A 12,834-nucleotide genomic window follows, 5' to 3' on the forward strand; every position below is an offset into this window, starting at 1 on the left:
TTGTTTACAGGGTTCCTGGGAGCCTTACCAGGTAAGGAGGAAAGGTCACTTCCTAGCAGGTTCATGATATTTTGGGGGCCTCAAGAAGAGGAAGTAACCCAAATCCATAGGTATTGCAGGGGAGTCTAATAGCAAGTGTCTTGGCCTTGAAAGGCTGTTAACGGCTCAACCTGAAATTCCTTATGAAAAGTTCCAGCAAACCAGATTTAAAAGAACTTAAATGGCCAGCCACTGTTCTTGCTGCACTTACGTAAACAGGCCAAGTTTGTTAAAACTGGACTTGTTCTATAAACAAGTTAGTCTTAATTTGGCTACCTTTTGACGGTGATTTCGGAAAGGAAAAAAAATGTTTCAGTAACAAACCTTTATGGTTAGATTCCTTTATGGTATTAGATTCTAGTTCTGATTAATTGTCCTTGAATATTTATTGTTTACCTATAAAACTAGCCTGGATCATGAATTCTTCTGGTTTTCTTGTATATCTGGTTAATTATCTACCTGGTTGTTTACACACTGTGGGCCTAACTTTGAAAGCCCACCTGCAGGACCACCTCCTGAAATAAGACCACTCACTGTTTAACTGAACTGACCTAATTGACCTTGTTATGAAATGTAGAATAAGATGCTAGGCACAGAGCCCAATGGGGGCTCAAACCCATGAACCCTGAGAAAATGACCTGAGCCAAAATCAAGTTGGATGCTTAACCGGCTGAGCCACCCAGATACCCCAGAATCTGTTTGCTTTTCAGTGACTACTAACAATGCTGTTACTTGGGTGTCCCATAACTTATGTGCCCCATGTGATAGAAATCTAGGTGGTTTTTAACCTGCTGTCATAAGCAGTGCTGCAGTAAATAACTTTGTACCTATTAGTGTGTCTGTAGCATGAATTCCTAGAAGTGAAGTTACTGGATGAAGAGTATATGGGCTCAAAGTTTTTATATATGGTGAAAATTAACCTCCATAGAGGTTTTTCCTCAGTCTCACCAAATTTTTATCAAACTTTTTGATATTTGCTAATCAGTTACATGAAAAATTGCATATTGGTATCATTTGAAATTGCACTAATTATCAGTGAGGTTAAACATCTGTTCCTGTGCTTAAAAGCCATGTGTGGCTTTTTTTCTTCAAATTTTCCATTCTATACCCTTTGCACTGGACTGTTTGTTTTTGTTTTAAATTGCTTTGTGGGAGTTCTCTATAATGTAAATTGTCCTTTTTGATGTGGATTGCTCAGTATATTTCTAATCAGTTTGCGAGCGTTAATGTATGTGAGCCTGTGGCGGGGTCTGCTCTTTTTCCTTGGCCTGAGGAGCTGGTTAGTATTCCCTTCACCTGACCTAAAGTCATCCTTGACTGGGGGCTGTAGCTCCACCTTTTGCTCTATTTTACTCCCAGGTCACCTAAAGGTAAACATAAATGCTTCAAAAGCTGTTGTGTTTTTCCAGAAAAAAACCCACAGCCTCAGGTGAGGAAAGCACAACATCATGTATTAATCTACTTGAGAAATACATTCTCTTTATCAACATGTCTTTGACTTTATGCCTTGCTAAATAACAACACTGGTCCTACTACAGATGGATTCACCTCCCTCCTTGGTTGGTTTTCATTACAAGCAGCCCAATATCTCTGCCTGAACTATTCTGGATGAATGAGACATGGGAATGAGTAGGGATAGATGGATGGGAAGGGATGCGGGTAGAAGAGGGTACTAAAGATCTTCATTCTGAGAATGAGAATTGCTACTTCCTCAGTGGAAGTAGTACTTTTTTCATTCTGATGGGTGGGGGTGATTCTTTAGAACAATACAATGTGTATGATGTCCTATGAACTCATAGGACAAATATTGATTGGCTTGGAGTTTTCCTAGGGTGACATAGTCACACTCGTTTGCAATGTTAACTTCAAAGGTTATATGGGGAAGAGCTGGGGAATAATAAATAACCAAGGAAAGAGAATATGACCAAGGAAACTAGAAATCCCAGTTGGGGTAGGGGGATTTCCTTTTCAAATCTATTTTTATTACCTATTGTGTAACAAATTACTCCAAAACTTAGCTATTAAAAACACATTTCTTCTCTCAGTTTTTCCGTGGGTCAGAAATTTGGGAGCAGCTTACCTGGGTTCTGCTTTAGGGTCTCTCATGAGGTTGCAGCTGACATGCTAGAAGAGACTAAGGTCATCTGAAGGTTTGAGTGGGGCTAAAGCATCTAATTCTAAGATGACTCACTCACATGGCTGTTGGCAAAAGGTCTCAGTTACTTACCAAATGGATCTCTCCATAGAGCTACTTGAATATCCTCATGATGATGTTGGTAGCGTTCCCTGAAGTAAGTGATCTGAGAAAGAGAACGAGGAAGCCATATTGTGTTTTATGACCTTCTAGCATATTCTACTCTTTAGAAATGAGTGACTAAGCTCACAGTCAACAAAAGGGGTAAGATATCAGATCTTTTGAAGGAAGATATCAGAATTTATGAACAGAGTTTAAAATCACCATACTCAACATTCCTCAAAAACCTGTCCTAGCATACATTGATCTTTATTCCATTACTTGAACTACATGTATTCGTTGATGCCAGTATTACTTACATGTTCTCTGAATCACTGCATACTATCTTTATTATCTTTATCAGGAACCATTCTATTCTAAAGAATGATATCTTCTTAACAGTGGTCTTTTTCCTTCTCAGGTGCTTGTTGGGTTCCTTCTTATTCTAGCAGCCATAGAACTGGCCCTTGTACTCACAGAAGACTCTGGACAAGCCACGGTCCCTGCCATTAGATATACCAATCCAAGCCTTTACCTGGGCACATGGGTAAGGCGTATCCCCACTCCTGCCCTGTTTATTCTCTCCCTATTCATAGTCATCTGGTTGAAATGTACTCTTTTGGAATAAAACTAAGTCCAGTTTCCTCTACCTTTTTTGAGGCACCTATGATGAGGCAAAACTTGTTTGTAATGGAGTTGAATCAAATTTTAGCTTTTCATATTCTTTTGAACACTAACATCTAGATCCTTTTCCCTAGTGTAAATACTAGCTCTGATGACAAAGGTACGTACCTTATGCCCTCCTATCTTTCCATCTAATAATTATACATGAGCGAGTGTCAGTCTGGCCAAGGCAGAGACCCACACTCTGGTGGGTGCAGGAGGTCAGCACCATGACCCTGTTCTACTTCAGGAATGGCTTTGTCCTGGGCTACTTCCCCTACTTCATCACCTACAAGTGCAGTGGCCTGAGTACAATGCCTTCTGGAAATGTGTGCAGGCCAGGGTCACCCACCTCTTCGTGCAGCTGTGCAAGATGCTGTTTCTGGCCACTTTTTTTTCCTCACCTGGGAAGGCGGCATGTATGAGTTCACTGGGGAGTTCGTGAAGGCCAGCTTGGATGTGGTAGACCTGATAGGCCTAAACCTTGTCATGTCCCAGAATGCAGGCAAGGGGGAGTACAGGTCATGGGTGCTGCCTGGGGCTGGGCCATCACCGTGCTCGTTATGTCCCGCCACATCCCCCTCTGAGTGGGAACCCAGGGCACTGAGTTTGACTGGAAGTACATCCAGAAGAGCATGGACTCCAACATTAGTCTTGTCCATTACATCGACACATCCGCCCAGGTCTAGATGATTGCACGCTATGACCCGTACCACACTTTTGAGCCAGCAGTACTCCTACTGGTGTTCTTTAGTGCTACAAGACCTTTGTCATAGAGATCTTTGTCCACCTCTGTTCCCTGGACAGCTGTCCAGCCCTCAGCACCCTGGCCCTGTATGTTCCTGTTGTCAACATGCACTTCTAGGCTTGGTGTCCCAGACATTCACATACCCATTCCCCTGCTTCCAGGTTTCAGTGAAATAAACAGTGTTTCAGAAGTTTAAAAAAAAAAAAAGTTATGTAAATGTTATTCTTAAATTGACCAATAGTCTTATCAATGGATCGTTGAGTCCAGGGTTGTTTGTATAAACTTGATAACAGAAACGGCTATTTCTCCTACAGGCTGTTTTTTGGGGGAGGCCTGTGCAGTGTTTGAACAACAACTGAATTAGTTGCCACCATTTTTTAAAAGAGGAAGATGCCACATAACTCTGTGGATTTCTAAACTTCCTTGGAAAATCAGCATGCCTGGCACTTATGGGCATGTGTCCCCATAGGGCAATGGTCAGCTGGCACTGAGTGGCAGTCATCCCTGATAGATTACACATCTGCTCAGCATAGTCTTCCACCTTTACTTCACTCGGGAATGAACATGGCCTGGCCCCTGCAGGCATTATTGTTTGCTACCATTGTTATAAAACAAGAAGGGTGTAGGCATGGTGTGCTGGAGCCCGCTCACAGGGCCGTGTGCATCTCTTCCCGACGCTGTTTAGTGACTGTATGTTGGGGCTTGACATCTACCATGGTAGTAATCTCTACACCACAAAAATTAGCAAATGCTACTAATCGTGGCTTTGTTTTCAGAATGCTAGTTTACACGTTCGGCACAGAATCTAGGAAACAACCATTTAATTATATTTAAGTGAGTTGTTACAAGGCAAGTGTTTTTTTTTTATTATTATTACTTAGTTTGATATTATTAGAAAATCCTATAGACAGCTTGCACTCGTCCAGCAGAATCTGCCTCCCCAGATGGACTACTGTAGTGCCTGACATTAACTTCCTTGGGTCTTGAAAAGACTTATCTGGCTCCCAGAGTAACTCCATTAAAATGCAGTAGAGGACCCTCTGTATTCTTGGCTAACTCCCCACCCAAGTGTGGTGAACAGACATAGGGGTGGGGAAGGGGGTCCCAAGGAGAGCCCTGAGGCTGAGGCCCTGAAAGAGGAAGATGGGTGGTATCAGGGAGGAAGTCTACAATTTGGCATTGTGTATTTTCTGCTTGGCCAGATTAGTTATAACAATCTCCTCCTTTGACCTACTGCTCCCTTGTTCTCTGGCCTCTTTCTTGCCTCTTGTCCTCAGTTAGTGACCATATTTTTCAGAACTTGATGTGAACTTCTCTCTAGCTCCTGGTTTTGCTGTTCCAACACAGCAGACTATGGTGTGTGCAGAAGGACTCTTGGTTCCTGTCCCTATTCTGGATTCTCTCAGTACTCTGTGGCGTCTTCCAGTTTCAGACTCTGATCCGGACACTCTTAAAGGTAAGGAGGAAAGAGAGGGTGACACGAGGAGGTAGAGGTGAGCACCTTCTAAGAGTAAATGGCATACAGTCAGTTGAACTCTGGGATAGAATAGGGGAATTTGATGATAGGTTTTAATCATGAACATTGACATATGGGACATTTAGACTTAATTTGGAAAAAGGCCCATTTATTTCTGGTTGGTTTGTTTGTGTTTGTTTGTTTGTTTGTTTGTTTTCCCCCATAGGGCAACAATTCTAATCTGGCTTACTCCTGCCTGTTCTTCATCTGCTATGCGCTGAACGTCCTGATCCTGATACTTTCAGCATTTTCAGAAAAAGATGACTCCTCAAATGTGAGACACTAAATATGCCTACCTCATGTAGTATTTAACTGGATGGTATCTTGACACCTATAACTTCGAGATGCCCAGGGCTCATGGAGGACACATGAGCCCACAATATAGCAATGTGGACCATTTATGGCTTAAGGAAATAGAGTGACTAGCATGTGGAAATACTTTTATGTGCGTGGAAATACTTTGACATTGACCCACCAATCTTTAGCATAGACAATTCATCATATATCTATGCCAGAAAATCTGATTTTTACTAATGACTTCAGGGTTTCCAGATAAATCTGTTGTCCAGTCTACTTCAGTATTATATCTACTTTTTAGCATAACATTATATCTATAAAAATCAGTTTCTGATTATAGAGTCCCACAAAGTTCCTGTTTCAAATTGAATTACTTTTTGATTTTTTTTCTTTTTTTTTTTTTTTTTTTGTGTGTGTGTGTGTGTGTCTTACAGATTCCATCATTCACGGCTTCATTTCTGAGTAGCATTACCTTTAGTTGGTATAACAGGTAGGAAATGCCCGGAGTATGGGCTGTCTGTATCCCTACCCCTTCATTCTTCTGAAAGTGATGGAGATCTTAATTTTAAAAATGCTTCCTGAGGCCTCCATTTCTCCTCTTAGAGTCCAAGAATGTTAATGTAATGGATCTATTTATTTCAGAGGATGTGGAGGAGAGGGTGGAGGGGGATTTTCTTTTGGTGGTCTGGGGGTTCCACAGGGAAAAACAAAGGACATTAGGAAAAAGAGGCAGAAGGACAAGAAAAGGAGAATTTGGGTGCAGGCAGTGTGGCATGATTTGGAGGGTAAGGGGTGAAATAGCTGGGCTACCAAAAGATCTGGAGCCTTCTTGGCAGGCTCGTGAGGTCTATAAATCCCTTCTCAAATCATGTTTTAAATGTATAACGTAAAAGGTATAGAGTTACAAAGGAAACCGAATATATCGAAATATAATCACTTAAATATTAAAAAAACACAAATTTGTGATGTAGTAACACAAGTGCTTCTTTAAGAATTCATTAAATGACGAGATCTATTGATGGGGCTAATCATGATCACAACTTCAAAGTAATGATGATGTAAATGAGCCATGAAAACACTGTGATGTCTCTTGGTGTCCAAGGCACAGGCAGTCCTTTTTACAACTGTTTGGTAGCCTACGTTCAGGTCCTAAGGAAAGGCTAAAATTCAGTTAGAAGCTAGTAAAGATAAAGATATAATTTATTTTGTATCCATGTCCTCAAATACCAGGTTGATGGGCCCTGATCTAGGGAGACTGTATAGAGGAGGCCTCCAGGGCTGCTCAGTTCCTTAAGGGCAGCATGAAAGCCCCTCAAGGAGATTCCAGAGTGGCAGAGAGGCAGCCAGTGTTTGAGGAGGAAGGATGGGGAAGAAGTGATGCTCTTTTGGCTTTTAATTCAGTAGTGCCGCCCCTCTTTCCCTTCTCCTCATCTTCTTCCATGTTCCATCACCTTTCGTATCTGTTTTCCGCACTACCCACTCCTCTGCCAAGTTCAAAGGGCCAGAAGATGGGGCAGTGGCCCTCTTGCCATCCTCTGCCCCTCCATCTCTGAACCAGGGAGCAGGTTTTGAAAGAAGCAGCAAGGGACCTCCCCCCGCCCCGACTCCACATGTATGGTCTCAGCCTATGGGTCACTCTGGTTCCAGCATTGTTCTGAAAGGCTACAAGCAACCTCTGACACTCGAAGATGTCTGGGATCTTGATGAAAAGATTAAAACGAAGACTCTGGTCAGCAAGTTTGAAAAACGTATGGCAGGAGAGCTGCAGAAGGCCAGGAAGGCAGTCCAGAGACGACAGCGGGGGAGAGCACAGGGGAACTCCAGGGACAGGCTGCATGGCTTGAACAAGAATCAGAGTCAAAGCCAAGATATCCTTGTCCTGGTAACTTTCCCATGAGTGTCTGTGTGAGTGTGCTTTATGTCTTCAAGCAGAAGGGCATCAGTGGCATAATGATTCTGTCCTTACATTTTGATAGCACTTTATACAGTGCATTTTATATTATCTGTAGTATTCATAATACTAATAATACCTTAGTGATGGAAACATTTGAGTTTAATGTGCTATTCTCTCTCCTTTTGGGTATGTTTGAATTTTTCTATTATGTGTCTTTAGAAAAATAATATCTTAGCATTACTAGAATTTGCACCTTGGTGGGTTTTAGCATTAGGTAATTTATTCATTTATTTATTTACTCAACAGTATTTATCAGTACCAAGTAACAGAGACTATTTTGGGCACTGGGCATAAGGAATGGCCTGAAAGAGTCCTCTTTAGATAGCTGGAAAATAAATAATAAACCAATACATATTACTCCTTGAGAGTAATAAATGCTATTAAGAAAATACATTGGGGTGCCTGGGTGGCTCAGTCAGGGGAGCATTCGACTGTTGACTTTGGCTGAGGTCATGATCCCAGGGTTGTGGGATCAAGCCCCATGTTGGGCTTCATGCTGAGTGTGGAGCCTGCTTAAGATTCTCTCTCTCTTCCTCTGCCCTTCCCTTGCTTCCATGCTCGCTCTCTCTCTCTCTCTCTCTCTAAAAAAAAAAAAAAAAAAAAAAAAAAAAAAAAAAAAGAGAGAGAGAGAGAAAAGAAAAACAAAACATGTTAATGTATTTGGTGTGAAGTGACTTTAGGGTCCTAGGAGAGACTTCTCAGAGGAGCTGGCACTTGAGCAGAGACCCAAAGTCTGAGAAGAATCCACCTGGGGGACCATCAGAAAGAAGTGTAATCCAGTCCAAAGGAACAGGAATGTGAGACTGAGGGAAACACACTTTATTCAGAGAGCTTCAAGAAAGTTCTGGGGCATGGAGGGAGAGGCTGAGCAGGCGGTGAGATGAGCTCAGGGAAGTGGACAGGGACTGAGCTGTGTAGACCTTTAGGGACCATGGTTAGGAATCTGGGTTTTATTTTACAAAGATGGACAGCTAGGGGAAGGCTTTGAGCAGAGGAGTAATGTGACCAGATTTATACTCTTAAAAGCCCATTTGGGCTGTTGCTGGAAGAATGGATGGTTGGGGGGCAAGGCTGGAAGCTGGGAGGCAGGCAGGGACAAAAGAGACTGATCAGATGGGATCTCAGTGACAAAATTACAAGAGGATGTCACTGGTAGAAAAACCTGGAAACTGAGGCTGAGAAGCTGGAGTTTGGGGCCTGATGGGACCCTGGAGAATGTAATAAAGAGGCCAAATCATAGGAAAAGGAAGACACTGGCAAGTGAGTGGTAATGCCCCGTGTATTAGATTCCCGGGGCTGCCCTAACAAAACACCACAAAATTAACACAATCTTTTTGTGTCACAGGTAGAAAGCTAGAAGTCTAAAATCAAAGTATCAGCAGGGCCATGTTTTTTCCAAAACGTGTAAGGGAGAAACCTTCCTTGCTTCTTTTACCTTCCGGTTTTGCTGTCCCTTGGCTTGTGGATGCATCACCCCGATTTCTGCCTCTGTCGTCACATGACCATCTTCTCTCTGCATCTGAGTCTCTTCTCTTATGAAGACACCAGTCATATTGAAGTAGGGCCCACCCCCTCTTGACTTCATCTTCACTTGATTACATCTGCAAAGGCCCTGTTTCCAAATAAAGACACATTGTGAGGTACTGGGGATTAGGGTTTCAACGTATCTTTTGGGGGGACATGATTGAACCCACAACAACCATAAGTGAGAAAAAACCAAAAAGACTTCTGAACATCAAAAAAATATACTGTCACCCTTCACTCTCAGGATTACCCTCCAGGCTGCCACTTGGAGTCTATTCTTTGTTTTTATGTGGTATTCTCACCAGTTTAGTTGCCTGGTGAGGCGGCTGAAAGGGTGGATGGTAACCAGGCAGTGAGAAGACCAAAATCTGTACAAAGAATGTGACAGGACTCAGAGGCTTAACACTCTGGAGCTGTGCGGTGCAAGACAAAGTTTTACACTACATAGCCCTGTGCGCATGTTGTTTGGTTTTATACCTAGGAAGATGTTAAAAAGAAAGAAAAGTCTGGCACTACAGAAAACTTTCCCAAGGCCTGGTTGGTCAAGACTCTCTTCAAAACTTTCTACGTCATACTCTTGAAGTCCTTCCTACTGAAGCTGATGCATGACCTCCTCCTGTTTCTGAATCCTCAGCTGCTGAAGTGAGTCCTGGGCCTGCCTTATCCTTTCAGGACCTCCTCTGCCTTTTGCTTGTCCCTTGTATATGCACGCAGGGGCTTAATATTAAATTCCCATTTTTTTAAATGCTCATGATAGCCTTCCACCTTGCAGTGCTATGTTCATGAAAAACGCAAGGCCATTTTCAAGCTCTAAAATGCTATATCTTTTGGCCTTCCTCTCTTCTACATCTCTCTCCTCCTAGGAAGGCAGATACTAGTTAGGGGCTCTTGTAAACGGAACTGATATAGGAAGAGCCATGCCCAAGAGGTGGGCAGCAAATCGAACACAGACTTGTACCTAGTGTCTGTAACTCCATCTCTCCGGCCACTGCCTTCGGTGGGAGGGTCAGGTTAATCATGACAAGACTTCACGGTCTGCCAGAATCTATGGGATGAGCTGCCCTCTGGGACAAGTTCTAACTCATGCTGGATACTTTTCGGGCTTGCATTGTCCAAGAACGAATCCATTTATCCCACACGACGTCTTTTACCAGGGGCTGGGGGAAGAATGGGCCAAAGCATAGCAATGGCAGCTGTAAGTAGAGTTTCTCTCATTAACCCTGTTCACAGCCATGGCTCATCAACTCTAAGCTGTCACTGCTATTCCTCCAAGCAAAAGTGAGAACAGTGGCATAACTGTGGAGTTCAGGTCTTCCAAAGGCATTGGAAAATGCTGGTCACTTCTGTTAACTGCGGGGCAGGGGTAGGGTAGCTGGCTCTGGTTGAGCAATGTGAAGGGTCCTTGGAGATCTCATGAGCATCACTTACATGGTTTTTGTTTTGGCAGATTGCTGATCTCCTTTGCAAATAACCGAGATGCGTATGTGTGGGTTGGATATCTCTATTCGGTCCTCTTCTTTGTTGTGGCCCTCATCCAGTCTCTCTGCCTTCAGAATTACTTTCAACTGTGCTTCATGCTGGGGACAAGTGTGCGGGCAACCGTCATGGCTTCCGTATATAAGAAGGTAAGTGGATTGTGTCAGACCTCACCACAGAAAATCCCCTTAGTAGGTGTGAGCACTTATCCCAAGATTAAAAAAAAATTTGATGGAAATGCTAGCTGACCCTTAACACTTGGTTCTGACTAACTAGATAGCTTCCTTTAATTGTTCCTTTGAAAACTGTGAAAAGCAGATTCACAGACAAAGGGTGTGTGTGTTTTGGGGACATAGGGAGATACTCTCCAGAGGAGAGCTGGTAAGCTGTCCCCTGCCCAGGATCTGCCTTTCACCCTTGAAGGCTTGCATGCCTGTCCCTCTCTTCCTGCCTCTCCTGACAAAGTGAGAACACCTTGGAAAAGAATGTAAGATCAGGGTGCTTGTATGTGGCAGCACATATACTAAAATCAGAAAGAATGTAAGATCAGAAAAGAAGTTGGCCAAGGGCAAACTCTTAAAACCACCAACATTTAAACTGGGTATTACATGAAGCTGGGTTCACAAGACTTGGTGCATCCATCTCAGATTATAATGTTGCTATAGACTAGAATTCTCTATGGGCCAGGACTCGGTCTCCCTGACCCACTTTTGCCTAGAGACTGATTTTTCTAACCTTTAGCATCTGACCACCCCTTCTCTGCCCGACTCCTTCTCTCATTTTATAAATACAGTCACTTTGGTTACTGAGTTCTGCAGACTTGAAATTTTCCATTTCCTTATGATGATTTTGCTAATCTTCTAACACGTTGCTTTTAACATTTTGCTTTCTCAGGGCAACTGTATTTTCCTTGTGTCCTAGATGCCAAGGTGAAATCTCATTTCATCCCTGAAAATAGAATCAATCATATCTCAATAAAAAAATAAAAAATAAATAAATAAAAAGGATTGAAAATAGAGTAGTTACAGTCAGTGACTACAAGCCTGAGGAGAAAATTCAGAAATAAGGAGATAGGACTTTTTATAGAACAGAACATTAAACATCAACTGCCTTTTCTTCCCCTCCTTCTTGTACCACTAGAGAGTTCCATCATAGTGATTTCTCTTTTATGGTTCTTGGTTTTCTCCTTTGCATTTGTCTCTTAAAACCCATGTGTCACTGTCTTCCCCAAGCAGATGTTGACTCACCAAGAGGCCCAGACAGGTGAGGTGCCTGGGTGGCTCAGTTGGTTAAACATCCAACTTCAGCTCAGGTCATGATCTCACAGTTCGTGAGTTTGAGCCCTGTGTTGGGCTCTGTGCTGACAGCTCAGAGCCTGGAGCCTGCTTTGGATTCTGTGTTTCCCTCTCTCTCTGCCCCTTCCCTGCTCATGCTCTGTCTCTGTCTCTCAAAACTAAATAAACGTTTTAAAAAAAAAAATAAAAAGGAGGGGCGCCTGGGTAGCTCAGTCTGTTGAGCATTCGACTTTGGCTCGGGTCATGATCTCACAGCTTGCAAATTTGAGCCCCGCATCGAGTTCTGTGCTGACCTCTTGGAGCCTGGAGCCTGCTTCAGATTCTGTGTCTCCCTCTCTCAATCTGCCCCACCCCCACTTGCACTCTGTCTCTTTCTCTCTCAAAAATAAATAAACATTAAAAAAAATTTTTTTAAGTTACAAAAAAAAGGGGGGGGGGTGGGGAAGAGAGAGAGAAACCCAGACAGGTAGTCCAGATGTCTTTAACCCAGAAGTCTGGTCAAGTCTTTTGAATTCCTGAATACCCTCACACTGGGATTGGTCCTCCCCCAATTTTTTTTTTTTTATGTTTTTAATTCTTTTTTGAGAGAGAGAGAGAGAGAGAGAGAGAGAATGTGAGCAGGGGAGAGGCAAAGAGAGAGGGGGAGACACAGAATCTGAAGCAGGCTCTGGGCTCAGAGCTGTCAGCACAGAGCCCAATGCGGGGCTCAAACTCATGAGCTCTGAGATCATGACCTGAGCTGAAGTTGGATGCCTAACCAACTGAGCCACCCAGGCGCCCCATGTCTTGCCTCAATTTTTAATCCCCTTATTTCTTCTGGAGATACTGGATTTCTGTTTGCAGGATATGAGGTCAATAACCAAGCTGTCTCAGCCATTTTTATGAATGTACACTTTTACAATTGTGTTGACTCATTCCCACTATTTTTGATTCTTAATATATTCCAAGTTTACAACTGTTACAATCCACAAAGAATTTTTAAAATGGTGATTTTAATAAGACTTTCATTCAAATTAATATTGCTACTAAAATAGAATTTAAAATTGACTTTTATATGTTTAGGCAGTGCTTCATTTATGAAATGTTATA

General features: G+C 42.7%; 1 protein-coding gene and 1 pseudogene across 10 annotated transcripts in view; both read left to right on the forward strand.

The window, feature by feature from the left end:
* ABCC2 (ATP binding cassette subfamily C member 2) overlaps positions 1-12,834 on the forward strand; it is a 72,537-nt gene that overhangs the window by 13,022 nt on the left and 46,681 nt on the right. For 6 of the 10 annotated variants that reach the window (XM_086680607.1, XM_086680608.1, XM_086680605.1 and 3 more), the window contains exons 3-9: positions 2,694-2,819; positions 5,005-5,139; positions 5,366-5,473; positions 5,931-5,986; positions 7,144-7,378; positions 9,456-9,616; positions 10,422-10,599. In XM_086680607.1, the coding sequence (XP_086536733.1) occupies positions 2,694-2,819; positions 5,005-5,139; positions 5,366-5,473; positions 5,931-5,986; positions 7,144-7,378; positions 9,456-9,616; positions 10,422-10,599 (999 nt within the window). The remainder of the gene's footprint in view (positions 1-2,693; positions 2,820-5,004; positions 5,140-5,365; positions 5,474-5,930; positions 5,987-7,143; positions 7,379-9,455; positions 9,617-10,421; positions 10,600-12,834) is intronic. The other 4 variants (XM_086680609.1, XM_086680611.1, XM_086680612.1 and 1 more) reach the window with 4 other exon arrangements.
* On the forward strand, positions 2,838-4,998 carry LOC147576115 (BOS complex subunit TMEM147 pseudogene; annotated as a pseudogene).

The sequence above is a fragment of the Puma concolor genome, chromosome D2 (genome assembly GCF_028749965.1).
Source record: "Puma concolor isolate L17-30 chromosome D2, mPumCon1.1.hap2, whole genome shotgun sequence".
Classification (NCBI taxonomy): domain Eukaryota; kingdom Metazoa; phylum Chordata; class Mammalia; order Carnivora; family Felidae; genus Puma; species Puma concolor.